This window comes from Thunnus maccoyii, chromosome 5 (assembly GCF_910596095.1).
Source record: "Thunnus maccoyii chromosome 5, fThuMac1.1, whole genome shotgun sequence".
Lineage (NCBI taxonomy): Eukaryota > Metazoa > Chordata > Actinopteri > Scombriformes > Scombridae > Thunnus > Thunnus maccoyii.
In genome coordinates this window covers 4,066,358-4,094,260 of record NC_056537.1, presented here as the reverse complement: position 1 = coordinate 4,094,260, position 27,903 = coordinate 4,066,358, and the positions used below count along the sequence as shown (strand labels likewise).

The 27,903-nt window shown below is 43.0% G+C and overlaps 2 protein-coding genes across 4 annotated transcripts in view; one reads left to right on the top strand and one right to left on the bottom strand.

The window, feature by feature from the left end:
• Nucleotides 1–25: 25 nt before the first annotated feature.
• LOC121897072 (zinc finger C3H1 domain-containing protein-like) lies at nucleotides 26–25,974 on the bottom strand. 3 transcript variants are annotated; one of them, XM_042411346.1, is made up of 35 exons: nucleotides 25,217–25,974; nucleotides 23,759–24,163; nucleotides 21,945–22,147; nucleotides 21,332–21,818; nucleotides 20,922–21,127; nucleotides 19,723–19,846; nucleotides 19,218–19,312; nucleotides 18,906–19,097; nucleotides 18,660–18,821; nucleotides 17,755–17,892; nucleotides 17,302–17,420; nucleotides 17,045–17,185; nucleotides 15,225–15,399; nucleotides 14,513–14,641; nucleotides 13,396–14,046; nucleotides 13,090–13,190; nucleotides 12,538–12,669; nucleotides 12,327–12,448; nucleotides 12,111–12,212; nucleotides 11,891–12,019; nucleotides 11,040–11,217; nucleotides 10,770–10,956; nucleotides 10,496–10,684; nucleotides 10,059–10,296; nucleotides 9,797–9,902; nucleotides 8,726–8,924; nucleotides 8,386–8,480; nucleotides 6,899–7,006; nucleotides 6,305–6,409; nucleotides 6,047–6,209; nucleotides 5,619–5,719; nucleotides 3,688–3,789; nucleotides 2,178–2,217; nucleotides 1,611–1,673; nucleotides 26–436 (listed from the first exon to the last, which is right to left on the bottom strand). In XM_042411346.1, the coding sequence occupies exons 1-35, from the start codon at nucleotides 25,800–25,802 to the stop codon at nucleotides 272–274; spliced, it is 6,438 nt and encodes a 2,145-aa protein (XP_042267280.1). In that variant the 5' UTR covers nucleotides 25,803–25,974; the 3' UTR covers nucleotides 26–271. The 3 variants fall into 3 exon arrangements, with proteins under 3 accessions (XP_042267280.1, XP_042267283.1, XP_042267281.1); XM_042411349.1 differs by having other exon boundaries at nucleotides 21,341–21,818; XM_042411347.1 differs by having other exon boundaries at nucleotides 21,332–21,815.
• The window catches only part of tbc1d15 (TBC1 domain family, member 15), a 31,595-nt gene continuing 21,552 nt past the window's right edge, over nucleotides 17,861–27,903 (top strand). Inside the window, exon 1 of the mRNA XM_042411361.1 lies at nucleotides 17,861–17,918. The gene's annotated coding sequence lies outside the window, so the exon portion shown is untranslated. The remainder of the gene's footprint in view (nucleotides 17,919–27,903) is intronic.

The window sequence follows — 27,903 nt, the reverse complement described above, 5'->3', positions numbered from 1 at the left end:
CCCGGGTAAATAAAATAAAAAAATAAACAGGGGGGAGGGGGGGGGGGAATGAAATCCAAATGAAAAGTGACAGAAACGAAACAGGGAAGACAAAGTAAACACTGTCACTCAGCAGGTCTATACTTACGTACATGATGTAAGGTGATATAAGGAGGCAGCAGTGGCCTCCATTGCAGAGGGGTTTCTGTTGTCCTGGAGGAGGGGGAGGCGCCTCCCCCCTCTGTCTTACCTCTGTCTGCTCTCACTCAATCATCTGCAGTGTGACTTTATTCTATGATAACTTGTTGTTGTTGTTCAGAGGAATGTTGGAGAGTCCGAGATCTTCCGTGTGAGCGGCTCTGACCTCAACTAAACTCACTCCGACCTCCTGACACCTCAACACAAGCCTCCTCAGTCTATCTGTGTTACCTCCTTCTGCTGACTCAAACTGCAGCAGCTGCAGGGGGAGAGACGGGGGAGGAGGAGGAGGGGGAGGAGGGGGGAGAGAGAGAGGAGGGGGAGAGACAGAGGAGAGGAGAGGGGAAAGGAGAGAGAGAGGAGAGAAGGAAGGGGGAGTAGGGTGGGAGAGGAGGGCGGCAGGGGGAGGAAAAAGAGGGAGAGGGGAGACCAAGAGGAGTGGGGAAGATGGAGAGAAAGAGTCAGGGGAGAGAGGAAAGAGGGAAGTGGGGGGGGAGTAGGCAGAATGAGGGCGGAAGAGAGACAGAGGGGAGGGAGACGTGGCGGAAGGAGAGAAAAAGGGGGAGAGACAAGGAGAGGAGAGAGAGAAAGAGGGAGGACAGAGAGACAGAGAGAGTGGATGGAGACATGAGAGAAAACGGGGGGGGGCACACAGATGAGAGGGGAGAGGAGAGGCAGAGACAAAGAGGAGAGAGAGGAAGATGAGGGGGAGAAAAAGGGGGAGAGTGGAGAGACATAAGACAAAACGGGGGAGAGAGAGAGGAAAAGGGTGGTTGGGTGAGTGACAGGGTTGAGAGAGGGAGAGGGAGAGCAGAGGGGGGAGAGACAGTGGGGGAGTGGACAAGAGGAGGGAGAGAGGGGAAGAATGAGGGGGACAAGGGATAGAGAGGGGTGGAGACATAAAGACAGACGGGGGATGGAGGTGCGAGAGGAGAGAGAAAAAGAAAGGGGAGAAGGGGGGGGGGGGGAGAGACAGGGGGGAAGTGTGAGTGGACACAGAGGATGGGGAGGAGGAGGAGGAGGAGGGGGGAGGGGCAGCAGGTGAACAGGTGTATATACAGGTGAGGTGTAAACAACACAAAGGCTTCATTTCAAACTGTCATTTACAATCAGTCACAGTTTGTGTTTGCAGATCAGCAGCAGTTTCAGTATCAAAGACACGGAGGAGCCGGGAATCGAACCGCCGATCATCCGATGAGCAGACGACCCGCTCTACAGTAAAACGCTTTTACTCCTGGTTCTAAAGTCGGACCAGAAATGAGAAGTTTTAGTCGTTTAGGAGTGATTTCCTGCTCTCCTGATGACTGTCTGATCTGCCAAAGACACAACACACAGCGACTGAGTGTAAACGGTGTCAGAGACAACGTGTTTGGTTTGTGTGTTGTGTGTGTTGTGTGTCATGTGAGTGTTAGAAACTGAGGAGGGTAAATTACATCTTTCCACAGGGCAGCACACAGTGGAAGGTTCTGCAGGGCTTGCTGATAAAGAAGTCGCACCTATAAAAAAAAAAAAAAGAAAGAAAAAGAAGAGAAGAGAAGGAGAAAAGGAAGAAGAAGAAGAAACACCAAACACCGGAGCGTTGTGTCAGTTCAACGGAGGACAACGACAGAATAAAAAACTAAAAGTGGAATAAAATCACATCAAAAATCTAAACCGACACATGTTACACGTGTATGTGGCGGCGATATGAAGCCTGCAGGGAAGAGATGAGATTCAGAAACATGGAGGGATGATGAACAGCTGACAGAGCAGTTAAAGATTATTTTAAGAAAAGGAAATCGGTTTTTAGTTTGATTTCCACAAATCTGCTGTAGATAAATTAAATAAGCTAATTTAATTCCCTCAGATACGACCTGAAACACTGTTAGAAATCTATTTTATTCTTAAATCAATTAAACGAATTAAAACTAAACATATCGGCCTGTTTTCCAATGAAACATCCTGAAAACTCTGGACCATGACGGCTGCTGACTCTCACATCTCCTCCATCACTGACTCACCTCAGATCGCTCCTTCAGCTCTCTCTCCACAGCGATCGATCTGCAGAGAAACACACAGAGCCTCAGCTTCACTTCTACAAAACTAGACGCTAAAAAAAAAAAAAATTCACTCTAGTTTTTAAAAGGATCAGTCTGCTGTTATTCTAGATTTTTCTTCTTGTCCACAGATCTCAAGTAAAGACTCAAACCGACAAAGTCTGTCTCTTAGTACTTCCTGTCTGTGGCTCATTGGTTCCTACTGAAACCTTTAAAAACGTCTCTTCACTGTTCAGTCGACTCCCGGAGCTTTGACTCTCCTAACCAGAGATGATTCCTGGTCAGCGAACACAAACAGACCTCAGATCAGTGCGCAGAGTCACTTTCAGTCCATTTCTTCTCATAGACGTGACATTTAATTCACTGAAAGATATTCAGAGCAGCTCGCCACCTGGAGTCACCGCAGTCCTGCAAACTGCAGCAGGTCAACATGTGGAGCAACTATTCACGTAAAGATGGCTAACGTATCCGCTAACATCTACTTTACTTTCTGACTAATAATAAACTTTGTGTGCATGTTGTAAGAACTTGATTTTCAAACTTTAGACTTTCTACACATCATGCAAAAACAAAAACATGAACTCGATATATCCCCGAGCTCATACTTTGAGCTGCTTGATGAAAAGTCAGAGGATCACAAGTCATTATAATTAATCCTGAGAGGACGAGGAATGTCTGAACCAAATATCATTTAAAATACATCAGATTGATGAGATTTATCACAGAATAACTGAAAACTCTGAGATATTTCCAGGATGGATGGATCCGAGCTGCTAGCATGGCTGAAGAGAGTCATTTCCTTAAAGATGCAACGTTTTAGACGATTAATTGATTAGTTGCCAAATATTAAATTCATCGCCATCTATTTTGATAATTGATTGAGTGTTTTGAGTCACTTTTTGAAAGAAAAACGTCCAAATTATCTGATTCCAGCTTCTCAAATGTGAATATTTTCTAGTTTCTTTAGTCCTCTGTGACAGTAAACTGAATATCTTTTGGGTTGTGGACAAAACAAGACATTTGATGACATCATCTTGTGCTTTGGGAAACAGTGATCACCATTTTACCATTTTCTGACATTTTATAGACCAAACAACTAATCAGTTACTTGAGAAAATAATGAACAGATGAATCGATAATGAAAATAGTCACTAATCGCAGCCCTAAATTTCCTGACAGCTGGTCTCCTCAGCCTCTTTCTTGCGTCTTTTCTCTGTTTTTCTGCTACACTTGAGGAGCGTCCTGTAGTTTTGCGTCTTTTAACAACGTCTGCAGCGTCACAGCGTACAGACAGCAGTAGCAGTGAAGGCGGAGCAGCTGAGATGAGTCGATCCATGAAGCCAATGTGATAAAATTGGTGCTTTTCCGGTTTATTGTTGACAAGAAGAAACATATAGAATATCACCAGCTTCATGATTTATAAAAAAGATACTGTTTACTGTTCGATTCAGTAAACAGTATCTTCTTCACTTACATTCTCCAGTTGGCCAAACACTTTGGAGCGTTATTAGTCAACATCCGGGCCTGGAATTTCAGATGTTCCATGTTTCCGTCCTGCCACTCCTGATGCAGCAACCTGTGCAGCGACAGATCAGCACTGACACCAACAACAGTGGGTACATTTACATGCACACTAATATTCCACTATCATTCTGAATATATGACAATATTCTGAATTTGATACGGGTCATTTGAACAGCATAGTCCGTTTGGATATTCCGAATTGAGCCTTATTCCGAATGTAGCATTTTCCGTTTAAGACATGTGGGATATGCCGGTATTATTCTGGTTTTAGGAGCATCTTTGGACTGGCAAAATGACAGACTGGAGCTGGAGGGCAGACAGAGGAGAGGAATAAGAGAGTGGAGAGCTGTTCAGGGCAGGCTGGAAAAACAGAGCGCGCCTTCTCCAGGACGGGGACGGAGGTTATTATCCTGACTGATGGTGACGACTCAGTGTGATGCACTAAAAACACTCGGAAGTGTAGTAAACATCATGGGACAACCGAGGTACGAGGAATCAAATATCAGCTGCTGCCTGATATTTATATTATAAATATCAGACTAATGTTTTTCACCTCGCTGGTTTGCTTCACTGCCTGTGGAGATCTTGTGATTCCAGTTCCCACCGGAGCAGAGGGAAACCCTAAAAAAAACCCCTCTGCATGTAAATGAGAATATTAGTGGGATATTCATTTTCATTAGTTGTGTAAACAGCTTGGTAGGAATATTGCCTTTTTCGGAATAAGGACGAAAAAACTGAATATTTTGTGCATGTAAATGTAGTCATTGATAACACTGCCCCCGAGACACAGACAGGATCCCACAGCCTGTTCTTCTACTGGTTATTGTGTCTGGTGCACCACAGAAGCTCACCAGCTAATAGTAGTATTAGTAGCTAATTAATAGTTTTAAAAACAGATCAGAATCCCAACATGATGAGTGTTCATCTGTTGGGAGCAGCTGGTAAGTTCAGAAACATTTACCAGTCACATCAACAAACCAAACATGAAGCCAACTTTGTGTGGAAAGCACACAGAGATGTTAGCATGCAGGAGATCAACTGATACTTAACACATGTCAGAGCAGAGTTACTCTATAACATGACAGAGGCATCGTTCCAGTCTCAAGCTTTCAGTTTTACTTAGAAACCTTCATCAGGAGCAGATGTGGACCTCATATGGGGACTCAGGTGTGTCACTTCCTTTTGGGTCCCCAGAAGTCAGGTGTGTCACTTCCTTTTGGGTCCCCAGAAGTCAGGTGTGTCACTTCCTTTAGGGTCCCCAGAAGTCAGGTGTATCACTTCCTTTTGGGTCCCCAGAAGTCAGGTGTGTCACTTCCTTTTGGGTCCCCAGAAGTCAGGTATGTCACTTCCTTCTGGGTCCCCCAGAAGTCAGGTGTGTCACTTCCTTTTGGGTCCCTAGAAGTCAGGTGTGTCACTTCCTTTAGGGTCCCCAGAATTCAGGTGTGTCACCTTCTTTAGGGTCCCCATAAGTCAGGTGTGTCACTTCCTTTTGGGTCCCTAGAAGTCAGGTGTGTCACTTCCTTTTGGGTCCCCAGAAGTCAGGTGTGTCACCTTCTTTAGGGTCCCCATAAGTCAGGTGTGTCACTTCCTTTTGGGTCCCCAGAAGTCAGGTGTGTCACTTCCTTTAGGGTACCCAGAAGTCAGGTATGTCACTTCCTTTTGGGTCCCCCAGAAGTGAGTTTTTTTCCTGACATGTTCATCAGTCTAATTGATGCAGTCAGCTGACCCATCAGGTATTATTAGCTGCTGTTTCTTGACATCAAACTGCTCCTAATGATGTTTTTTTTTTTTAAACAATGCCTCTGTCATTTTATAGATTAACCTCCATCTGATGTGTGTTTATAGTTTCATGTTAAAGTGCGTGTCAGACAGAGTGTGTACCTGAGACCCAGTTCAGTGTTGTTGGGCATCGCGTATCGCAGTCTCTCCAGGACAAGTGCATGCTGGGACTGCGGCAGACAGCTCAGATAAAGAGACACCACCTGAAGATCCAATGAAGAGTAAGTGCAGTTTTACTATTACTGGAGTCATGCTGTAACTCAGAGACTGTTTGTATCCACAAGCAGTACAGTCAGGAATTATGTTTTTACCAATAAACAGGAAGTTTCCTGTGGTCTAAATGTATTTAGAGACTTTGCCAAATGAGTTAATTTTCATACTTTTTGATTTAGACTACTGATAGAAAATATCTTGGCGATGTGAGTCTAAAACTATTTCCACAGGCCTTCTAAACTCTCCTCACTGACATCAGGTGAAGTCTTCCCTCTATCACTGCTCTGACTGACAGCATGAAGGCACGGGGGTCTTGCCTTGTTGTGGAAGCGGTAGCAGCTCCAGAACTCTGCGGGATTGAAGGGAACCTCCAGGCGAGACGGAACGGTGCTCAGACAGCGCTGGACCAGATCTGAGAACCTTCTGGACTGACTGTTGGCTGGAGAGCGAGCCAGCTGACTGCTGCTGAACTCCAGGTAACTGGAGAGAGAAACACAGTCTGTGTGTCAACAGCAACAGTTTTTATTTACAGGAAATCATCAAGGTAGATCTTTCTTCCTGCAGGTGACACTCACTCCATCCAGACTTTGTGAAGCTCCTCCAGCGGCATGGCTGATCCCAGCGCTCTCTCGAAGGCGTCCACCGTCTCCTCCACAGAACTGTGCAGCCACTGCCAGCGACTGCAACAACACACAGCAATAACAGAGTTATTACAACTTAACCTGGTGGAGTCACACACCACATGTATTCTACGGGGAATCAAGAATTATATAGAACATGACTGTTCATTTGGTCTAGAAGCACAAAGTATATTTCAAAGTATTTGTCATGAGTCTGAAAGGACAGAATAAGACATAAACTCTAGTCAGGTAAGCAGACTAAGAGTCTACAGCCATGCTAGTCGCTCTGTGAGGCTGAACCTGAGCTAAGTGCTAACATCAGCATACTAGCATACTCACAATGATGATGCTAGTATGTTGAGATATTTCAATAAAAAGCAAAAAAAAAAACCAACATTTTGGATCTGGTCTTATTATCTTTAGGTCTATTCAGATCAGGTGTCTTGTTTCTTAAATTCGTCGGGTATCCACAGTTCTGTTTCAGATCAGGTCTAAACAATTAGGACCTGTGAAAGCCTCGACTGTGGAGAAACTTCTTAGTTAACACACCAGTGAAGCAGGTGGAGGTAGGGCATCTGCTGGCTGAGCTGCTCCTGAAGCTCCTTCCTGATGATCGAACCTGACAGGAGCTCTTCAGTGGCAAAACCGAGGATGTGCCTGATAGGAGGAAACAACAACAACAACAAGTTATTTTTCAAGCGAGTTTCCAGCCTCTAAAATGTGAGGATTTGATGCTTTTCTTAGTCATATATGATAATAAACTGAGTATCTTTGAGCTTTGGACTGTTTTAATTAAACAAGCAATTTGAATGCATCACTTTGTCTGCTGGCAATTGTACAACACAGCACAAGCCTCAAACAACAGACTAGCTTTTTCTTCAATGCCCCAGGAATGCTGGCTAATAATATATTAGCGAGAATCCCAAACTCCTCACTGAACAGACCATCTAAACAACCTCCTGCAAACCGAAAGGATCAGATAAGGAACCTCCTCCATCTCCTGCATGGTCACCAAGCCAGACCACTGACCCAAACCATCTTTGATCCTTCCAGCAAGATGGGAAGACCGATTCACATCCCAGTGTGCAATTGTTAAATTGTAAATACTTTGATTAAAAGAATAACCACATTCAGGAACTGTACCCGTCTGTCTGTGGACATGAGGGAACTGACTCTGCTCCCCCAGAACTCTGCAACCCCTGGGATTCTCCAGGATGCATCTTCTGGGCAGGCAGACCGAAACTTTAAAACCATGTCTTATCTGAGACTCTAAGCTGTTTTTTAAGGCTGCTGCTTTTTGCTGGTTCTTCTTGCTTTTGTCTTTGTCTTCTTGCGTTTTGCCATGCCAGTTGAAAGCTTGCATTTTGCTAGTTTGAAGATGTGATTCATCATGACAAGATCCAGACTCCAGCTTCTCACCCCAGCATATCGGACTCCATTCAACACAAGAAGCAACCCCGGGGAGCAAGCAAGTAGTCCTACAAAACCTTCAACTTGCTTAAACCGTGGTGCTTTCATGATCTGTAATTTCAAAGTGGCAATTCAGAACTAAGCTGTTGTACTGTTGATTTGACTCCCTGCCTCTAAGGCAACAGTCATCTCATCTGTTTATCAGGTCTCTCATACTAACTACATTCACTAGCTATAGCCTTGTGTACCAGTTTCCCCTTTCCCTTTTCTGTCTTGTCTGTAAATTGTTGTAGTGTTTAGTACTTGTAGCTGTAGTATTAGTAATAAATGTGAATGTAATTAAAGTGAACTTGTTTGTGTTTTCTTGTGTTTGCATCTCAGTCACTTAACCTTAAAAGACATTATACCCTCGCAAAATCATAATTAAGATTAATAACAATCATAATTCTAATTGACCTCTCTTGTGTGGCCAACAAGGACGACTATTTCCCTATTATTATATCTACTCTAATATGAGTTATGTCACCGGACGAATAATTTCATGTTGGAGTTGTGCACAATAATAATTCATAATTCCCCCATAAAATCATAGATATCTGAGTACAAAAACTCCTACAACAACTCACCGCAGAACGTCCACAGGCTTCTTCTGACTCTGTTCATCCTCACACAGAGACAAGATGAATCCTCGAAACAGAGGAACGACGGCGCTGGACTTATCCTGCGAAACGAGACAGACAGCAGGAAAAAACTCACATTTAACTCTTGTAATTATAGTGAGAATCTATCAGTGCAACATGGTTAAAATTACAACCAAGAGTACAGTTAAGCTACAAAAGTAGAAAATGGTAACACAATTACTGATGACAAAGTATTCCTACAACTGCAGGATGACAGCTGAGTGTTTGATACTGTGATTTTAACTGGAATAAAACTTTAAAGTCAAGATTAGAACCTTAAACTCACCTGAGCCATGAGGAACTTGCAGGAGTGATAGAAGACCTCTGCGTTGTTGGGACACTCTGCCAGAGCGTGAAGCCACATGCTGACCGCCTGATCGGCGTTTCCTTTCCTCAAGTGGAGGTCGGCCAGAGCGTCTCGCAGCGTGCACGACTCCGGACAAAACTCCAGCAGGGACTCGCACAGAACGATGCCCTCGTCAAACCTTCAGGGACGCACAGAGACAACAGCTGTAATATGCCGCTTAAACAATTCAATCAGGAAAACATGCAGTACATATCTAAACTGTAATATATAAATTATATCAACTGATCTGAAAGGAAGACAATCTGTTTCATTTTTACAGTGTTGTGGAGAACGAAAGATACGAACGTTAAAGATATTAATATGTTGTTTTAAATTTGATGAAAACTCAATAAATAATAAAAAACAACCTAAACCCACACGTATCGCTGCAGTTTGCACACATAAAAACCTGTAAATATGTCGTTTCTCATGAATAAAGCTGGCAGATCTCTACAGCTACCTCCACAAATATCACACACTTGTGACCACGGCTGCAACTATTGATTTTCATTATCGATTAATCTGCAGATTATTTTATTAATTAATTAATAAAATTAATTAATTAATTATCTTATTAATTGTTCAGTTTGTAAAATGTCAGAAAATGGTGAAAAATGCCTGTTAAAATTTCCCAAAGGGCAAGATGTCGTCTTCAAAAGTTTTTTTTTTGTCTGATCAACATTCAAGACATTCAGTTAGAACGATATGAAGAGAAAAAAGTAGAAAGATCAGACTAACTGACACCAGATTTCTGGGATTTTGGCTTAAAAACTGACAAAAAGATTTTATTATAAAAATGGTTGTAACTAATAGATTAATTGTCTGTCAATCGACTAAGTAGATTTATTTACTTCTGACCTTTCAAATTGAGAAACTTTGACCTTAAATTTAACACGTCCTGCATCAGAAGTATGTGTGGTTGTGCTTTGATTTCACACTAAATGACTTTTTGTAGATGAAACAAAAACGTTAAAGTCCTCCCAGCAGCAGCAGCGGCGGCGGCGAGCTCACCTCTCCAGCAGCTTGTTGAGGAAGATGAGGTTTGAGTGCAGCGGCAGACAGGCCAGCGTCCTCTCGCTCTGAGACAAAGACTCATCGCTGCACTGATGGATGGCGTCTTACAAACAAAGAGACGACAGTGTTTTCTGTGTTAATTAAAATCTGAATATTTATGAATTTTGGGCTTCTTACCTTTAAATAATCAGATTATCACTGCGACATATTAAATGTGACGAATTGTGTCGTCTTGTGTTCTTCTGGTGATGGTCTGTACCTTGGAAGAGAGCGATAAGGATGTCGAGCGGCGTGCTGATGTCCTGCGGCGTTCTCCAGGGCAGCAGGAAGTGCTCTCTGCTAAGCAGCCGGGACGGGCCGGACTCCGCCGGGTCGTACAGGCTGCACGGCAGCCGGTCGAACTCCGTCAGGTGAATGTAAGAGAGCCAGATCAACGCCCGGTCACTCGGCGTCAGATGGTCAGCGATGCTCCGCTCGAGAGCCGATTTCAACGCGTTCTGAAATAATCATCATCATAAAAGTTATTATCATGTTTTTAGTTATTTGATCTCAGAGAAGAAAATTCTCTGAACTAACTAAAGTTTGATTATCTGATTACACTTCCTGTTAAATTGATTGATCATTTCAGTACGTTAAAACACTTTTTGTGTGCGTTTTTTAGTCGTTTTCTTGCTGTTAAATCTCATCATGTTTCACCTGTAAAATGGCCAGAGCGCTCTCCATCCTGCCTGTGAACAGGTTGAGGTCGACTCTGTAGAGCAGAGCTTCCATCAGCTGGAAGGAGAGTTTCTCTGTGACACCAGAGGACGCTTCGCTGAGGAGATACTGCAGCAGACGATCACATACGTAGTCCTTCCCCTCAAACGAGCTCTCCAAGTTCAGATACTGCAGGGAAGTCAAAAACATGCTGCTCATTTTATGTTATAGTTTAAATGCCGAGTTTTGGTTGTTGGTGAAGATCAGGACTTACGTTCCACCACACTCTGTAGTCAGGCGCGTGCTCCACAGCCATCTCACACATCTCCTGGACCTCCTCCCGGCTGCCTCGCCTGGAGAACAGAGACAGGTAGTGGCTCCACACCTCGGGGTTGTCGCAGTTACTTTCCAGAGCGCGAGACAACGTGTTCAAGGCGGCTTCCAAACACTCGGCTGCAGAGCTACAGACCAAGAGACGACATCGTAATCTCATGTCACAATGAAAAAAAACACAGAAAGTGAGCTGGTTGTCATGGTGACTTACATTTCGTTCTGATTGAGGTATCTGAAGGCTAATTTAATCCACAGCTGAGTGTCTCGGGGACTCTCCAGGACACTCGTCTCCAGGTTCGATATGTCGTCTGTCTCACTGATAAAATAACGTTTGTCCTCTGACGTGACGCACACATCCAAAGCAGAGAGGCTGGTCTTTGAGCCGTCGTCTGTGCAGAGAGACAGTTAACAGACGGACATCAGCAACTTATCACTTTAAATTGTTCAGGCTGGAGGAGCTAACAGCATTACACCGTACAGCAGAGGTCCCCAACCACCGGTTTAATGTCAGACAATATTTTCACAGACCGGCCTTTGAGGTGCGGCAGATAAATACAACAAACTAAAAATGATACGACCGACATAATAACTGTGGTATTTCCTAAATATAATAATAAACCTGAATCCACTGTTTACTCGTATGCAACTTTATTAGCAGCGCCAACAACATAACATGAGTAACATCCTCTCTGCCCCCTAACACTCTCTGGTCGCTATGGTAACGTTTAACGTGACCGAGACAAGAGTGATGTAATGGAGGGAATACGGTCATTTTTCAAAATAAAACATCGTTCAGACTTAGATAATAAATAAAACGGAAATAATGTAAGTTATTTATTCTTTCTGTGCGGCCCGGTACCAAATAACCTACGGACCAGTACCGGTCCGTGGCCCAGGGGTTGGAGACCACTGCTGTAGAGGATGGAGACAAAGTAAACAAACTGTTGTAACTGGTCTATTAGTTGTGTTACACTTGGAACCTAAATAATCATTCAAGACTAACCGTTTCTAGTTTTATTAAACTCCTGGCTGTCTGAGGCTGCCATTAAACATCTCCCTCACCGTATCTTCCCTGCGTCGGGTTTCCACCTGCAGTCTCTTCCTCGCTGTCGTCCTCAGGGTGAAGGTTATTCTGCGCTGACGGCTTCAGTCTCCACCTCCTCATGTCTTTAAAGGTGGTGAAAGGAGGGACTGGAAAACGAGGAAGAGAACACAAGTCAGAAGTCAGGAGACGGTTTATTTGGAACCGAGAGAATCTGTGTTTAAAGAAAGGTTCACAAACCGTGGCGTTTGCTTTCGTTCACTTTGCTCACGAGGAGGACGGCCTTCTGGTCGACTCCCATTCGGTCTTTGTTTGTGCCAAACAGCTTCTTCATATAGTTTTCTACAAAACAGACACAAATACATTCTGGTTTTCTTAAACACAACAACCAACGACTGACTGAAAACTCTTTGTGTTCTAAGAATATCAGGACAGATGTTTATTTTGAAGGCCCACCTGTTGCAGCACTAATGTCCTCGTCCGAGCTGCTCTCAGAGCAGCCGATCAGAGACAGATTGTACGACAGGATATCCTGGAACAGTTGGTTTCCAGATAAAGTGCAATTCCTCATGTGCTGCCTGAATGCAGAGGAAGAGGAAACAGACATTAAACAGCGTAGAAAGGAAATGCAGCAGGTAAACAGAGGGTTTAATCAACATGTTCTCACCATCGACAGTCGTCGTCGTTGCAGGTTCCTGTGAGATCAAACCGACAGAAACACTTCTTTGGTTCGATGGTGTTGCTGTATGTGACCGAGCTCAGAGACAACTTCTCCTTGGTCCTGTAATACGGACTAAACCTGAGAGACAAAACATGCAGATATTCATCGAAACACTTCAAACAGAAAGTATTCACCCTCCTTTATTGTTTTGTTTTACAACATTGAACCAAAGTAGATTTGGTGTTTCCTCCACATACAAGTGTATTTATACTGCAGATACAGGTGTATTTATACTACAATCAACTCAAACACCTCGATTACACACAGGTGATCTCCTGTTGACTCATTCTGAAACCAGCTGACTGCACTGAAAACTACTAACATGTTTGTAATTCATTTAAATCACTTTGTAGAGATTTTGTTTGCACTTTGATCAACAGAAAAATAACCTTTAATGTCAAAAAGGCCACATTAATTCTACTTTGATTCAATGTTTTTTTTTTTTACAATAAAACATGAAAACTGTTCGTTAAAAGTAGAGCCAGTGGTGGAGTCTACCTGTATGATCTGAAGACCAGAAGAGGGCTGTGATACGGTCCAAAGGGAACAGGCCTCAGCTCTGTGTTTCCTGCTGCGGCGTCCACCTCCACTGCAACCACCTGCACAGTCAACACGTAACCATGGAGACCAAAGTCAGGGTATAGAAAAACACAGAAGAGGAATTTATTCAAAATATTATGTGACAGTTTTCTTATCTGCAGTCAGAATACGACCGTTTTTAAAAACAACATTTAGATATGAACACCAGATCAAGTAAACTCTTAGTGTGTTGCAGTTGCAGGGTCAGAGCTCTGGTTTTATCACCTTTCCAGTTGGGAGGTTATCGACATGTTCTCCCACTTTCTGCAGCTCCAGCCGCAGCAGCTCTCCCAGCTGCGCCTGCTGCTGGTATCTCAGTTTCAGAGAGTCCATGTCCAGCCCTGCAATCATCTCTGCAGGCTCAGGGGAGCTGCTCACAGTCTTGGCAGGTTTGGCAGTGTTGCTGTCTTTAGCTGGAGTCGAGCTCAGCTGCTCCAGGTTGGGTTTGGTGAAGGAGTTTGAGTCCGACCGACGGAAGGAGTGTCGGCGGGTGCCTTTGGCAGTGGCGGTAGCGGCGGCGGCGGGTGCGGATGTGGATTCTGACTCGTGATCCTCAGCCTCCGGGACGTCCTCGCTGTCCAGGATGAGTTTGTCCTGGGTGAGGTCGTGCAGGGAGGGCTGGGGCAGAGGGAAGGGGCTGGAGGCAGGAGGCAGCTGACTCTGAGGGTCGGGGGGCGTGGAAGCTCGTGAGCGTGGTTCTGCGGGCGGCTCTGGTGCGACTCCTTTGTTGCGCAGAGCTTGAGCTTCTTTCAGCTTCTGGATCTTGAGGGCGTACTCGGACTCCAGCTGCTGCAGCCGCTGCTTCTGAGCGATCAGCTCTGCAAAGTGACGCTCCGAGCCGAGAGAAGCTCCGTCCACACGCTGCAGCTTATTGGGCTGAGAGGAAACGGACAAAAGCAGATTCAAGCTACAAGTAATACATTCATCAATTACTAATCAGACATGTAACGATCCTTCTTTATTCCTTTAGTGTCTATGAATAGAGGGACTCAGGCACTAAAAAGACTGTAACGTTGAAAGATATCTACTTGATTTGACTCATTTGGACGATGAAGCTTCATATTAGCTTCAAATAAACTTTTAAATACATTTTTGCACAGAAGGAGGACTGTGGATTTTGTCCTCCATCACTTACATTGTAAGGTCATTATGAAGGGATCTTCTAATGGTCAGTATGAACAGGAGGAATGATTACAGCAAGAAAAACAGGTTTAAATTTGATCACATGATCTTGCACAATCAACACCAATGCCATACCAATAGCCACTTTGTAAAAAAATCAAATCAATTATGTTTGTTAACAACTTGTGTTGTGATGAAGCTGAAGGGTCGTGTTGCTCACCAGAGTCTGGTTGGAGTCTTGTCGGCGTTTCGAGGATCTTCCAGCGGCCTGCAGAGCCTTAACCAGCTCCTGCTCCAACTTGGCAGCCACACTCTTCTTTATGGACACCCGATGTTCAACACGGTGCACCTGCACGCACACACACACACACACGAGGAGCACTCAGATGTATGGAAGCTGAGAACGGCCATGTTTGCATTATTATTATTATTTATTTTTTTAAATGCCATTATCTCGAGATCACAAATTAACTAATTATTTCGTTGAGTTTTGTTGTCTCGAGATAACAAAACTCATTTTCTCGAGATAACAAGATAATCAACCCGTTATCACAAGTAAACAAAGGGTTGCTTCCTCTTATCACTGATGTTTATCAGAGATCAGGAGAGTCGCGCCAGCGTGCACAGACGGCGTCTTGACAACTGTAGCAACTGATTTAAGCTGAAAACGTCAGATCAAGGAGTATCCGTTATTATTAACAGCACCTTTATTAATGACATGTGTGTTTCATGGCCAGATGGCAGGTTGATTAACTCCTGGTCATACAATGATGGGATGTTTCATGTAGGAAACATTTTCATTTTACTTAATTTGACTTAATTTTTTTAAAGTAGCACTTACTTTCCACCAATAAGACTAAATAGTAAAACAAACTATTTCTGTGTGTTTATTGTCAGACGTGACTCTGAATAAATGCATAATTTCCACCCACCTGCTCCTGGAGCTTGTTGAGCAACGTCTTGTTCGCGCTGACGATCTTCTCGGAGGCTGTCAGCTGCTCCCTCAGTTTGGCCACCTTCGTCTCTGCCGCCCTCAGAGACTCTCTCTTCTTCAGCTCCTGCTGCAGCAGATGTCTGAGGACGGCTTCGTCTCTCTGCAGCAGGTCTCTGTGTGACAGGAGGAGGAGGTGCACTGATTTACTGTGTCTGTATTAGGGCTGCAAATAACAGTTTCATTATCAATTAATCTGCCATTTATTTTCTCCATTAGTCAATTCAACGTTCAGGCAATGTTCTCAGAGGCCACAGTGAGGTCTTCAAATTATATTTTGTCTGAATGACAGTTAAAAATGTTAAAAGGATGAGGCTGACGATTTTCTATATTATTGTCAACAGATGTCGTGCAGAGCCAAACCAACAATAAACTGATCTACTTACAAGACGATCATTACAGAGGAATATATAAAACTTTATAAGGTCACAACATGTTGAACTTTTAATACTCAATAAAGGCAAGTGCTGTGTCTCAAATCGCATACATACACTTAACATTTTGAGTACATAGGTGCGTTCACACTGAGAAGTATGGGAAAATGCAGTGCACTGTGAGTACCCGGATGGTGCGCTCAAAACAATCAAAAAGTTGAACTATGGACACTTCTCGCCATCAATGGTTGCCATCTTGGCTACATAGCGGAAGGGGAGGGACCACTTTTCAAACTGGAAATGGCAGCCATGTGCATTGTAACTACAGTGAACATCGCCACATTATACAAATGTAAATTATACATGTGTTTTTTAGCACTAAGCACCACTATATTGTTGTCGGATATAAGCCATCAGTGTGTTTTTTGTAGGGCTGTAGTTTCCTGGTCGATTAGTTGGTCGATATGCTCTCGTCCGACTAAATTCTCATTGGTCGAATAATCTCCGTGTTATTTTCATAAGGAGAAAAGTGCTACATCAACAGCTTTCCAGGATTAATCCATTATTTCCTGCGGCGGGAGGGACAGACTAACAAATTACCTGTGAAAACAACGGGGGTGTATTCAAAACACCCCCGTTGTTTTCACAACTTTGAACTCGCCCAACCTGATGGAGACTGCTGAGTCTAACTGTACTCAACGTTTACTGGATCGGCGTTTCTCCTGTGATAATATTAACGAACCCCCGCCAAAAGATGCCAAAAGATATTTTTTTAATGTCAAAAATAACTCTAAATATCGGTAGCGTAACTTGTTTAGGAATAGAGTAGTGCTTAATATGTTTGCGTAGCGAGTGGGAAAAAGCGGCAGGAAAGTGACGGTTGATGCGAGCGGGGCAGAGGAAAAAGTTAACGGTAAGTTGTCATTCTGGCAATAAATGTACAGTACAGACTCCTGTGTAACAGTTAATAAATGCTAAAAAGTCAGGTCTGTTGTTTCCCCAAGTGCTGGAAAAGTGAATGGGGTTAGCTCCAAAGTTAGCAACAATAGGTTAGCCTAACCTGAAGAGGCAAAACGGAGAAATGTGAGTTCACTGTGCATTTTGTCCGCCAATGCTAACGCTAGTTAATGCTAATTTGCGATCGTCATTTCCGGTAAGTGCACAACGGCTGATTTTGATTTGAGACAACATTAAAGGTATCGCCAGTCCAGAACAAAGACAAAGTGTGTATAAACACACACTCACACGATAAAAAGACAGACTGATGTACAACATGAATATGCATACTTATGTATATATGGAGAAATACGGCTTTGCACACCAACCCAAAATTTCTGGAATAACATAATAACAACCATCTCCCAAATCTCGGCTAACAACATTTCACCTGTGTTTTTTGAGTCCCTTCTCTACTTCAGTCAGCTTCAGCTCAGCTGCGGACTTCGCTGATGAATCCACCGCAGAATCAGAGACAGCAGGCGAGGAGGAGCTCAGACTGTGATCCTTCAACATCTTCTGCTTCTCTCTGCTGCAGGAGCCACAAAAACAAACATCTTTAAAAACATCCAACACCTACCCAGAGCGACCTTCACAGTGTTTCCTGATCTCTGCTGTGCCGTGAGAGTGTGGTTGAGAGTGAAATACCTGGCGATCTCCTCTTTGAGCAGGCGGTACTCGGCCTTCTTGGCTTCAGGTAAAGCCTCTGGAGTTCTGACTGGGTTGTTCTCCTTCTCAGATCCTGACGCACCTTTAGGCTTCGCTGCCTGGAAACGTCAGATACAAAGTAATCAGTTAATAATTAATTAATGTCTCTCCTCCAGACAGAAGAGCTGTGATTCCTTTATGTTCTATGAGAAGATAATAATGATGTTTTGGAATTTCACCTCCTTTTTTAATGAAACTGGCACAAATCCAAAAGTATTTTTTCATTACTTTACTCCATACTTTCACTGAATTATGGGCGTTTCAACCAAACAGTGGGATTTTTTTTGTCAGTTTTACATAGTAATATTATATAAACATATTTACAGTGTTTTTACCCACAACCTTTACAGTTATTATTCAACTTTCAAGACTGGAGCATTACATGTGACCCACCTCGACAGTCCTCCTGGCTTCTTTGATCATGAACTCCAGACCTCCGAACATGGCCTGCGAGGAGCTGCCGGCGTCCACGTCGGAGTCGCTGTCGTCCGAATCGTTGAGCGAAACCACCACCGACTTGTGTCGAGGCAGCTGGAGAGAAACACAACGACAAACAGGTGAGAATCCTCCACCGGGACACAAACTCTTATTATTACACACACTGAACTTCATATTTATCTTCCTCATGCGAGTGTCGTCGTGTGTCTGTGTCTGCTGCAGGAGGACATGTTTTGTTTCCGCTATACGTCGCTCTGTCTGCTGTTTGTCTGCTTCAACATTGTTTAATTAAAGGTTTAATGACCTGCGACTCCGTCAGCTGTTTAAAATACTAAAACTATATAAAAGCAGAAATGGTTTTATTGTCTAAAACGAAGAGTCAGTCGGCCACAGTGAGGTCTGTCCAATCCATGATGTGCTGCACTAAACATCTAAGTGACCAACAAAAGACTGGCTTTACCTTCAAGACTATTTCTATTTGTAATGAGCTTTTATTTTGTTATCTGGTTTAGTGTTGAAAAAGCCCAGACACATGTACAGACATATTTGTCACAAACCAACCAGTCAAGTTGCAGTTTCCATCCATGTCTGTCCAGACTCATATTTGTAGGGAAGACTTTGAAGGAATTTCATTAAAAAAAAAAAAAAAAGGTATTCAAAGGTTTGACCTTTGACCACAAATATGTAGAAATTCCCTCCAGGCATTCCTGGGATATCACAAGCATGAGATAATGGCACAGAGGTGAGGTCACAGTGACCTTGACCTTTGTATATACATGTAGTTAAAGTATTACAGCCCACGTGTATCAGGCGTTACTCTCCTGTAATGATTATATGACATTCGTCTCTCAGGTTCTTACCAACAGCGGCGCTCTGGGAGCGTGGTGTCCTCTGGTGAACTTGTTGGTGCGTGACGGGGGCACCGTGTTGAGGCTGACGGTGCTCAGGTTTCCTCTGGTCGGCTGCTTATCGCCGGCGTTAGGCTGACAGCTTGGAGAGGGAGGACCGCTGCAGATCTTCTCCTGCAGACATAACGTTCAACACTTTCAATACTTCCTGTTCATTATGATAAGACCAGCTGAGAAGAAACCCTCGGTAACACTCACCTCGCTGGCTGGCACCCTCTTGTTGGCCATAGACATGAGACAGGTCTCCCTGAGCAGCATCTCCTCCTCCTCTTCCTCATCAGCGAAGGGCGGTTTGGGAGGAGGCTCCAGCTCGTCAGGTGGAGGGGGGAGAGGAGGCGGCGGAGGAGGAACGCCCGACAACATGGAGGAGAGGAAGGGCTGAGAGAAATCCTGAGAGAAGGAAACATCTCAATTAATGTTTGAACTCTACAACTCCGCAGAGAAAAATCTGGATGTTTACACAGAACAAAGGAGATCTGCAACAATTTGAAACAGTTATTTGATGCGTACCATGCTGAACTGAGCAGAGTCTGTCATGTAGAGAGACGTCTGAGGGAAACATCCTGGATCGTCTGCAGCGGACGCAGCGTGTGACGGCGACGGGACTGTCAACAAAAAAAAAAAAAACAACATCAAGACTTCTGGACTCATGTTTGAAAAGGTTTTCATTTACTGCTTTTATAAAGTGTGTGGACGAGGTCAATGACGAAGAAGAAGAGTGAATACTACAGTAGGCTCAGCGGTGTCTGCCTTACACAGAACTACTCTCCAGAGACTGAAAATGTGATCGCTGTTATTCGTCTTCAGAGCCGTTTCTAAACAAACTAACATGACTAAACTCTTCATGATGAAGGAACATGTCACCCAGTGCAGCGGTGCGGCTCATTGACGTGTTCTTAATAGTTTTTGGACAACAACAGAGGTCTACAGCACAGACGAATAAGATATATCAGACTTTGTGTACACACACACACACACACAATACTGGTTACTAGATCACTGATTGGCTGCTCACCCGGTGAACTGGTCTCACTATCTGTGTCCATCGCCACCTCGTCATAGTTGTCATACTGGTAGAGGTTCCCTGAGGCGTCCAGGCCTGTTTTACCTGTTGACTTCCTGTGTTCTCGATCTCTGGACTGAAGGACAAAAAACAAACATACATTTCTTCACTGTTTGTTCTCCAGTGTCAACACAACAGAGTTCATGTAACTTCAGCATGATGAGACATGACAGCTGCTAACATTGATATAAAATACAAAGCTGGATAATTCATCCGTCACATGACACTGACTCCAGTTCTTTACGACATATGGTGGACAAAGAACAAACTAACGAGGAATCAAAGTTTTTATTCAGGATCCTGGAGGAATCTGGTTCTGTTCTGCTCCTAAATTACGATTCTTCTTTAAATCCGTGTTCTCAGTGAATCTCAGCAGCCAAGAAACTGATCACCTGCCGTTTCTGTTGCTGACTAGTCCTCTGTCTTTCTTGATATTTTGTCTTTAGAATTAGTGGCTGCAGTAATATCATTAGCAGATAAAGCATTATCTGTGCTGTTAGTCTTTTCCCCACTTTCTCTTCTTCTCTTTTAAGGGGGATTTTTTTTAAGAGCATTTAAGTGTATTTTATCTGCTTCTTTACAATTGAGAATACTTATTTCTGGATTTTTTTTTGTCCACTTCTTCTCTTGTTGTTGGAAAGTAATTGTGTCTCCGGATTTTATCATTTCTTTACATACGTTCTTTCAAAACGTAACGAATAATCAGAGGTGAGGAAGTTAACCAGACGTGCATTTGCTGAATTTGTTAGTCCTCAACAGTGAAGTCTTTTCTCTTGTAAAACTGAAATATAATGTTAAAAAAAACACTTCAGATAAAGTAGAAATCTCATCTTTGTTTTTAAGTGCAGTGTAATGTGCTCATTATTGCCCCGAGAGCAGTAAAATCCTGTCTCAGAGTATTTTAACCCTCTGGGCAGTGTTTTTCAAACTCTCTAATCTGTTACTCAATCTGGACTTCAGGGATCATGTTTCATGTCTCAGCTGCACCAGATGCGACACACCTACGCAGCTCTTTGCAACTGTTTTAACTCAGAGCTGTTTTCAGTCTCGTAAACCGGTGGGTTTGATAAACGCACGCTCAGAGGACGTCACGACTGGGCTAAAAATAAACATCCTTCGATTTTACTTAAGCTGAACATGAAGCGTCTTACTTTGCTGCGCGTCTGCATCTTCCCCCCCACCAGCTTCATGAATCGGTTGTACTGCTCGTCCTGGTTGGAGAGGTCACGGATTCGGCGGATTTCATCCTCTCGTTTGCGACGCTCGTCCTCCTCCAGCCGTCGCTTTTCCTCCTGCTGCCGCTGCAGCTTCCACGTCCTCAGCTGCTGCTTCCTGGCCGCCTGCTTGGCCGCAGAGCCTGAGAGAGATTAAGATTATTTATCATGAGGTACAAAGAAGGTAATTTAACTGTAGTCGGTGTGCGTGATTACTGATGAGAGTGCAGCGTCGGGCCTTTCAGTGGTTTTTCAAGGCCCGTACTGAAACAAGATGAAGATTTTAAACATGTGACTGGATAAAATCTGAAAACAAGATGTAAGCAGGTAAACAGGCAGATACGGACCCTTCTCACCTGGGCTGATCTTCTTGGTCATGTGGGGTTTTCCTGCAGTTCTGCTCCTCTCCAGCGGGGATTTAGGTCCAGGTTTAGGACTCGGCTTCAGCCTCTCTCTGTCTGTCAGCCTCTCTCTGTCTCTGTCTCCAGGTCTGGCCCCGGTCTTGGTCCTGTCTCGCTCCCGGTCCTGAGGTTTGGACTTGGTTCTGTTCCTCTCTGCAGCAGCTGCAGCAGCAGCAGCAGAGGAGGCGGACCTGGTGGTGACTCTCTCTGTCCTGACTTGTCTGCTGGTCGCAGAAGGAGAAGCAGCAGCAGCAGTAGCAGCAGTGGGGCTGGAGCTGGAACTCTTCTCCTGGGCCGCCTTGGTGATCCGCTCCCTGCTCCTCTTCATCACCTGCTGCTCCTTCTGCTGCCACTTCTTACTGGCCGACTGCAGGGCGAGAAGACGCAGCTGCAGCTCCGACAGCTCCTCCTCCTCCACCTTCACCACCGGCTGCTGGAGCAGAAAAGAAGTTTGAAAAAGACGATTATACAAACTGTTTAACCAGAGCGTGTTGACCGGGCTGCTTTACAGTCCTGTACTTCCATCCTGCAGTAAAGAGCTTCATGATCTCAGGTGTACCTTGTCTGGAGAGATGACGGAGTCCTCGCTGGAAGCCGACGATTCTCTCCGACACGAACACACCTTCTTCGTTTTCTCCTTCCCGTCGTCCTCCGATTCCTCGCTGCAGCACGAACACATCTTCTTCGTCTCCTCTACCTCTTTATCGGCTTTTTGTTCGGTTTCTGCTCCCACTTGTGTCGCTCTTTCTTCTTCTTCTTCACCTGGAAATATAACCAGATTTTAAAATGCGACTTAATGACGCTTCAAAAGGTTAGAGCAAAACATGATTCCATTCCGCATCTCTTTATTAAGTTGTAGTTTGAGTTTATAAACATGTAGATGCACAACAGTTCACCTGAATATCCTACAGAAGCATGCTGAAGGACCTGCTGTAAATGTTAAACACAATACAGACATGTGTCTCTTCCCAATATCTACAGACTTATCCACAGAGGAATGTACACATACAGAATATCTGCAGATTTAAAGTGTCTGCGGCAAAATAAAACACCCCAAAAGTTGCCCTTTATTACTGTATATAATTACATATTACTTCCAACACATCGTCTTAAATACAGGCGTGTGTGCGCAGAAACTGGAAGACCATCAACAAATCAGAGTTTAAAAACTAAATAAATACAAACAGCAAAAATCATCTAATAATAAAGTAATGACTGCACACGTCACTGTGCCTGACAATCTACTGAACTGTAGGGAAGAAGCTACGAGTCATTTGTTTATATTAAGGTTCAGAGTTGAAACTAATGATTATTTTCATTATCGATTCATCTACAGAGTTTATTTCTTGATAAATCAATTATTCATGTGGGCTGTAAAATGTCAGCAAATTGTGAACAATGTTGATCACATGTTTATGGGCTGCAAGCAACGATTATTATCATCATCGATTCAACTCTCAATTATTTTCTTAAATAAGTGATTAGTTGTTAGTGGTAAGTGATCTTGATTAGTTGTTTGGTCCAAAAAATTCCCAAAGCCCAGAGTGACGTCTGAAAATGTCCATATGTTCAAATGTTCATATTTGAGAAGCTGGAATCAGAGAATTTGGACTTATTTCTCTTAAAAAATGATTCAAAACAATATCTTATCAAAATAGTTGGCAATTAATTTAATAGTTGTCAACTAATCAATTAATCGAATAATCGTTCCCAGAGCCTCTGGTGACTTTTCAACATGTCTTGTTTTGTCTGACCAACAGTCCAAAACCCAAAGATAATCAGTTTATTATCATAGAGGAGTTAAATATTCACATTTGAGAGGCTGGAACCAGAGAATTTTTATGCCATTTTTGCTTTAAAAAATTGCGTAATTATTATCAATTATTACTTTGTTATCAAAGTAGTTGCCAATTAATTTTCTGTTGATCAATTAATTGTTGCAGCTCTAGAATTGTTTACAGCAAATATGTTGTTGCACCTTTTTTTTTTATAAGTTAGCTAGCTGCTAATCCTTTAAGCTCTGAGGTGTTTGCACCTTTAATGTTCACTTTTACTTTACAGTTTATACTTATTATTAGTCTTCCAGCTATTTATTGTTTTACACACGTCATTAATGTTTGCTCTGTGTTGCACTGTGGTTCATTTCCCTGTATGACATCTAAAGAAATATAAATAAACTAAAGGTCATTCAGGGATTCAGTTCCTAAACCAGAATACAATAAATCTTTTAATTTCTTAAAGAAATGTGGTGAAGCTTTAATGATTTATTTTTATGAGCCACAGTACGTTAAAGTCATTATTTTGTCTGATTTCCAGGGTTGTATTTCTAATCTTCTTCCAACATAAAATAATCTGAACACATCCTTCACTCACCCTCCTGCTCTCCGTCACCACTCTTGACCTGCTCGCCACATTTCCTCTTGGGATCGTCCAGATTAACAGGCGTGGGAAGTTTCTGACGGAGCGGTTTGATGTTGAAGGCCTGGAACACTTTCTTCATCTCTGGAGTCTCCTCCGCTCCTGCCGGACTCGGAACTCTCGCCGTTTCGGTTACTGGTTTGGCTTCTGCAATACTGGCGGCGTGGTCCGAGGCCTCGTCTCTCTCAGGGGAACCTTTGGGCTCCAGAGCCATGGTCTCCTCCTTACGGATGCACTCCAGCTCCAGCTGAATCTGCTTATACTTTGACAGCAAGTCCTCGAAGGACTCGTCAACACTGGTGTCTGATTTGGAAACACTGTGAGCCGCTTTTCTTGCTTGATTCCTCCCCAGCGGCTTTTCTGGAGTCAAATGTTAAAGAAAGTAGAAGTACGGCTGCAACTAACAGTTATTATTAAAAAAAAACCCCAAAGAAAATCATCAAATATTCACATTTGAGAGGCAGGAAGCAGTGAATATTAGCATTTTTGCTAGTTTAAAGATGCAACTGATGATTATTTTCATTACTGACTCATCTGCTGATTATTTTTTAATTAATGGATCAACTGTTCACTTAATAAAACATCAGAAACAGCGAAAATGTCAATAAAACCTAGAGCACGAGGTGACATCATTGTTTTATGGGTTTCATTTTCCAGTCCACACATGCAGTGGCACATTTACATACCAGCTTTGACATGTGATCCAACATTAGTGCAGGAAAACTACAGCTTCAACAAACAGTCGATTAAAGACCAGCAGCTATTTTGATAATAGATTGATCATTAAAAGTTGTTTTTGATGGTGCTAGGTTCTCAAATATGAGAATTTGTTTCTCTCATTGTAAGGAAATTAATAATTTTGGGTGTTGGACTGTTTGTCTGACAAAATGAGAAATTTGATGATGTCAACTTGTGCTCTGGGTTACGGTCATGGGTGGTTTTCACTGGTTTATGATGTTATATTGACTAAGCGATCAGCAGATTCATGTTGAAGCTATAAACTTAACAGTCTCGAGACAAGATAGCAGGTCTGATAAGGATTTAAAAACCAGCTCAATTCAGGGGTTTAAATAACATGACACAGACTGGAAACACTGAGGGGGGATGGAAAGAAACAAACTATTAAACCTACAGTCACCTGGATAAATAAAATGTCACATTAACATAGAAACACTGTAACATGGTCATGATCAACTGTTAAGTGCCACATACCCACAGTACCCTTTTAAAAGGAAACGAAACTCAAGTCTGACACAAACAAATCTTTCTGCTTGTGTCAGCCCAGAACTTTATGATAGTATTATCTCGGGTATTTAAATATTCACAGGCCCCTGGTGCACTATAATTCAATCAGTGGCCCTTGATGTTTATTCTTAGTGTGGTATAACAATTATAGAAAGGAGGAAAGGATACGCTTTCTCAGGGGAGAGTCCTTCTTGTTGCTGTGACTCTCTCCGGGCCCGTAACGACCTGGGGGAGCTCTGGTGTTTCCACCACCCCGGCTGCCTCGGTTCCAGCCTCCGCGTCCACGGTTCGGCATGGCCCGGTGCCTGAACCTCCCCAGGGCGCCGTGACTCCGCTCCCAGAAGCTGGACCGTGGGCTCGGCTCGCAGTGAGGACCGAGTCCCGGCGGCAGCGGTAGCGGCATCGGCATCGGCGGCGGCAGAGGCAGAGGCAGAGGAGAGGGAGGCCGGTCGGGCCCGCTAGGCTCGCACTGTTGCCTGTGGCTCGGGGGGAAAGGGCCGTGTGTGTGAGGTCCGAGGTTGTATGGCATTAAGAGGCGAAAATCTGGCGGCGGGTGGCCCATGTGTGGCAGCATTTTGTGGGGGTGTAGGTGAGGTTTTCGTGTCCGTGGAGGAGCACCACAGCCGCCGCCGCCGCGCCTGTTCCCATCCCCCCGCCGGATCGGCACACTCTCCTCGGTTTCATCATCGCAGATCTCTCCGTCTTCGAGCTCCCCTTCCTCTCTCGGAGAGCGATTAACTGTGTTTAAATCCATATTGATGTAAAATAAAAAAAACAAACAACCGTCACCAGCTAACTGCTGTTCGTAAACTCATCGGATTATAGACGTTAAACTCATTCTGTCGTCTCACCGACCAGTTGAAGGAAAGTCAGTGAGCTCACAGCTAGCTTAGCTTCTTCCGTGCTGATCTCCAACTATCGCGATACAACGAGGCGTACGAGACTGGAAGCAACCCATATAAGGACATGTGTACTTTTTTTTACATATTTTTATATTTTTATACACAAACATACATATATGGAGAGAGATGTTGAATTCAGCCATGAGTATGATAAAATTGATCAAATAGAACTTCTCTGTATCAAAAAAGTATATAAAAGTATATATAAAAAATAAGATATTTTCCCACATATGCTACATATGTCAAATTAAACCGGGGGTGTAATGGATATCACATGACTTCACACATGTGATGCCATAGATAGATTGGAGCAATCTTCCAGTTAAAGCAGAAATATAATGTTGAGGATATAAATCTGTCATAATGATCAGATTGTGTTTATGATATATTCAAGCACCAAAATATGCTATAAGATGGTGAAAACATGTTTCATATTTTTTATTTCAGTCAATTTTTCACTGTCCCACTTTAGAAAATGTGGTTTTAAATGTGGGACAGCTGGTTTTACTAATGTGGGACGGTCATATACTTTCTTAAAATGGTGAAATATGCATTTAAGCACATTAAATGTTCAGTACAAATAGTTATTCAGGGGTCTTAGTCTTGTAGTGCTTATTTTTTGTTATTTTAGGCAGATTGCAAATCATATTATTACTAATAGTAATACATAATGTAATATATTACCATACTATTGGTAATGACAAAAATATTGTAATAACTGAAATGACCGAACAAGGGTATGTACTTTGGCCTTGAGTGTTATTGACAGTTAAGTTTTTATTGTATGAATTAAGGTCAGAACAACCCTCTGACTGCCATTAAGGACTGGATGTCAAACAACTTCCTACAGCTTAATACTGACAAGACAGAAGTTCTCATTATTGCTTCTGACAGTATAGCTCCCAAGGTAGCAAAGAGTATTGGGTCCCTTTCATCAGCTGTTAGGTGACCAGGCTATGCATTTTGATCAGCATATTAAATCACTGACCCTTACATGTTTTTTCCATCTACAAAATATTGCAAAACTCAAGTCAATCGTATCACAACTGGAACTCAAAATTATCATTCATGCTTTCATATCACCCCGTTTGGACTATTGTAATTCCATCTTCATTTGTCTCAGCAAAGCATCTCTGAACCGTCTACAAATGGTCCAAAATGCTGCTGCAAGACTGTTAACCAGGTCCAGCAGGATGACTCACATTACTCTTATTTTAAGTTCTTTGCATTGGCTTCCCATCCATTTTAGGATTCATTTTAAGGTTCTTGTTATTACGTATAGAGCCCTGCATGGACAGGCTCCAGAATACATCATGGTTCTTATCCATCCCTACATCGCCAGTAGGTCACTTAGGTCATCCAACCAGGATCTACTAGCTGTCCCTCGCTCTCGGCTCAAAACTAAAGGTGATCGTGCCTTTGCATTTGTGGCTCCAACACTATGGGAGTCTCTTCCTGTACATATAAATTGGCTTTTGTGTCATCTTGAGTTGTGTGTGATGTGTAATGATCATTTGTTCACGTGTCTCTTCTTGAAGTACCCTGCTGCCTGTGTTTTTGTTTTTTATGTTAATTTTAACTTGTGGCATATGTTTTTATTGTATGTATGTTTTTATGGTCTTATTTTTAACTTCTATTCCTGTGAAGCACTTTGTGAATTTATTATTATTATTATTATTATTATTATTATTATTATTATTATTATTATTATTATTATTATTATTATTATTATTATTATTAAGGTGATTTAGACCTTTCAGCCTCCTAATGAGTGTCCCAGATTTCAGCTTCAACTGTCCCACATTAGGAAATGCACATCATCTGGGCCAACTTGGCACAAGGAACACAGTTTTAGGTATAACCTAATTGTAAAGGGCTGGAGCCTAGAGACATCAAGTATCGGACATGAGGCGGCAGAATAAGAGAGACATTCATATGGCATTAGAGAACAGT

What these genes read in the sequence shown, in the direction of transcription:
- LOC121897072 (XM_042411346.1), bottom strand. Translation starts at nt 25,802, where the DNA reads ATGGATTTAAACACAGTTAATCGCTCTCCGAGAGAGGAAGGGGAGCTC. An exon ending in AACGACGACGACTGTCGATG is followed by an intron (nt 12,449 to 12,537) that starts GTGAGAACATGT and finishes CTCTGCATTCAG; the next exon opens with GCAGCACATGAGGAATTGCA. An exon ending in AACACTGAACTGGGTCTCAG is followed by an intron (nt 3,790 to 5,618) that starts GTACACACTCTG and finishes GTCGCTGCACAG; the next exon opens with GTTGCTGCATCAGGAGTGGC.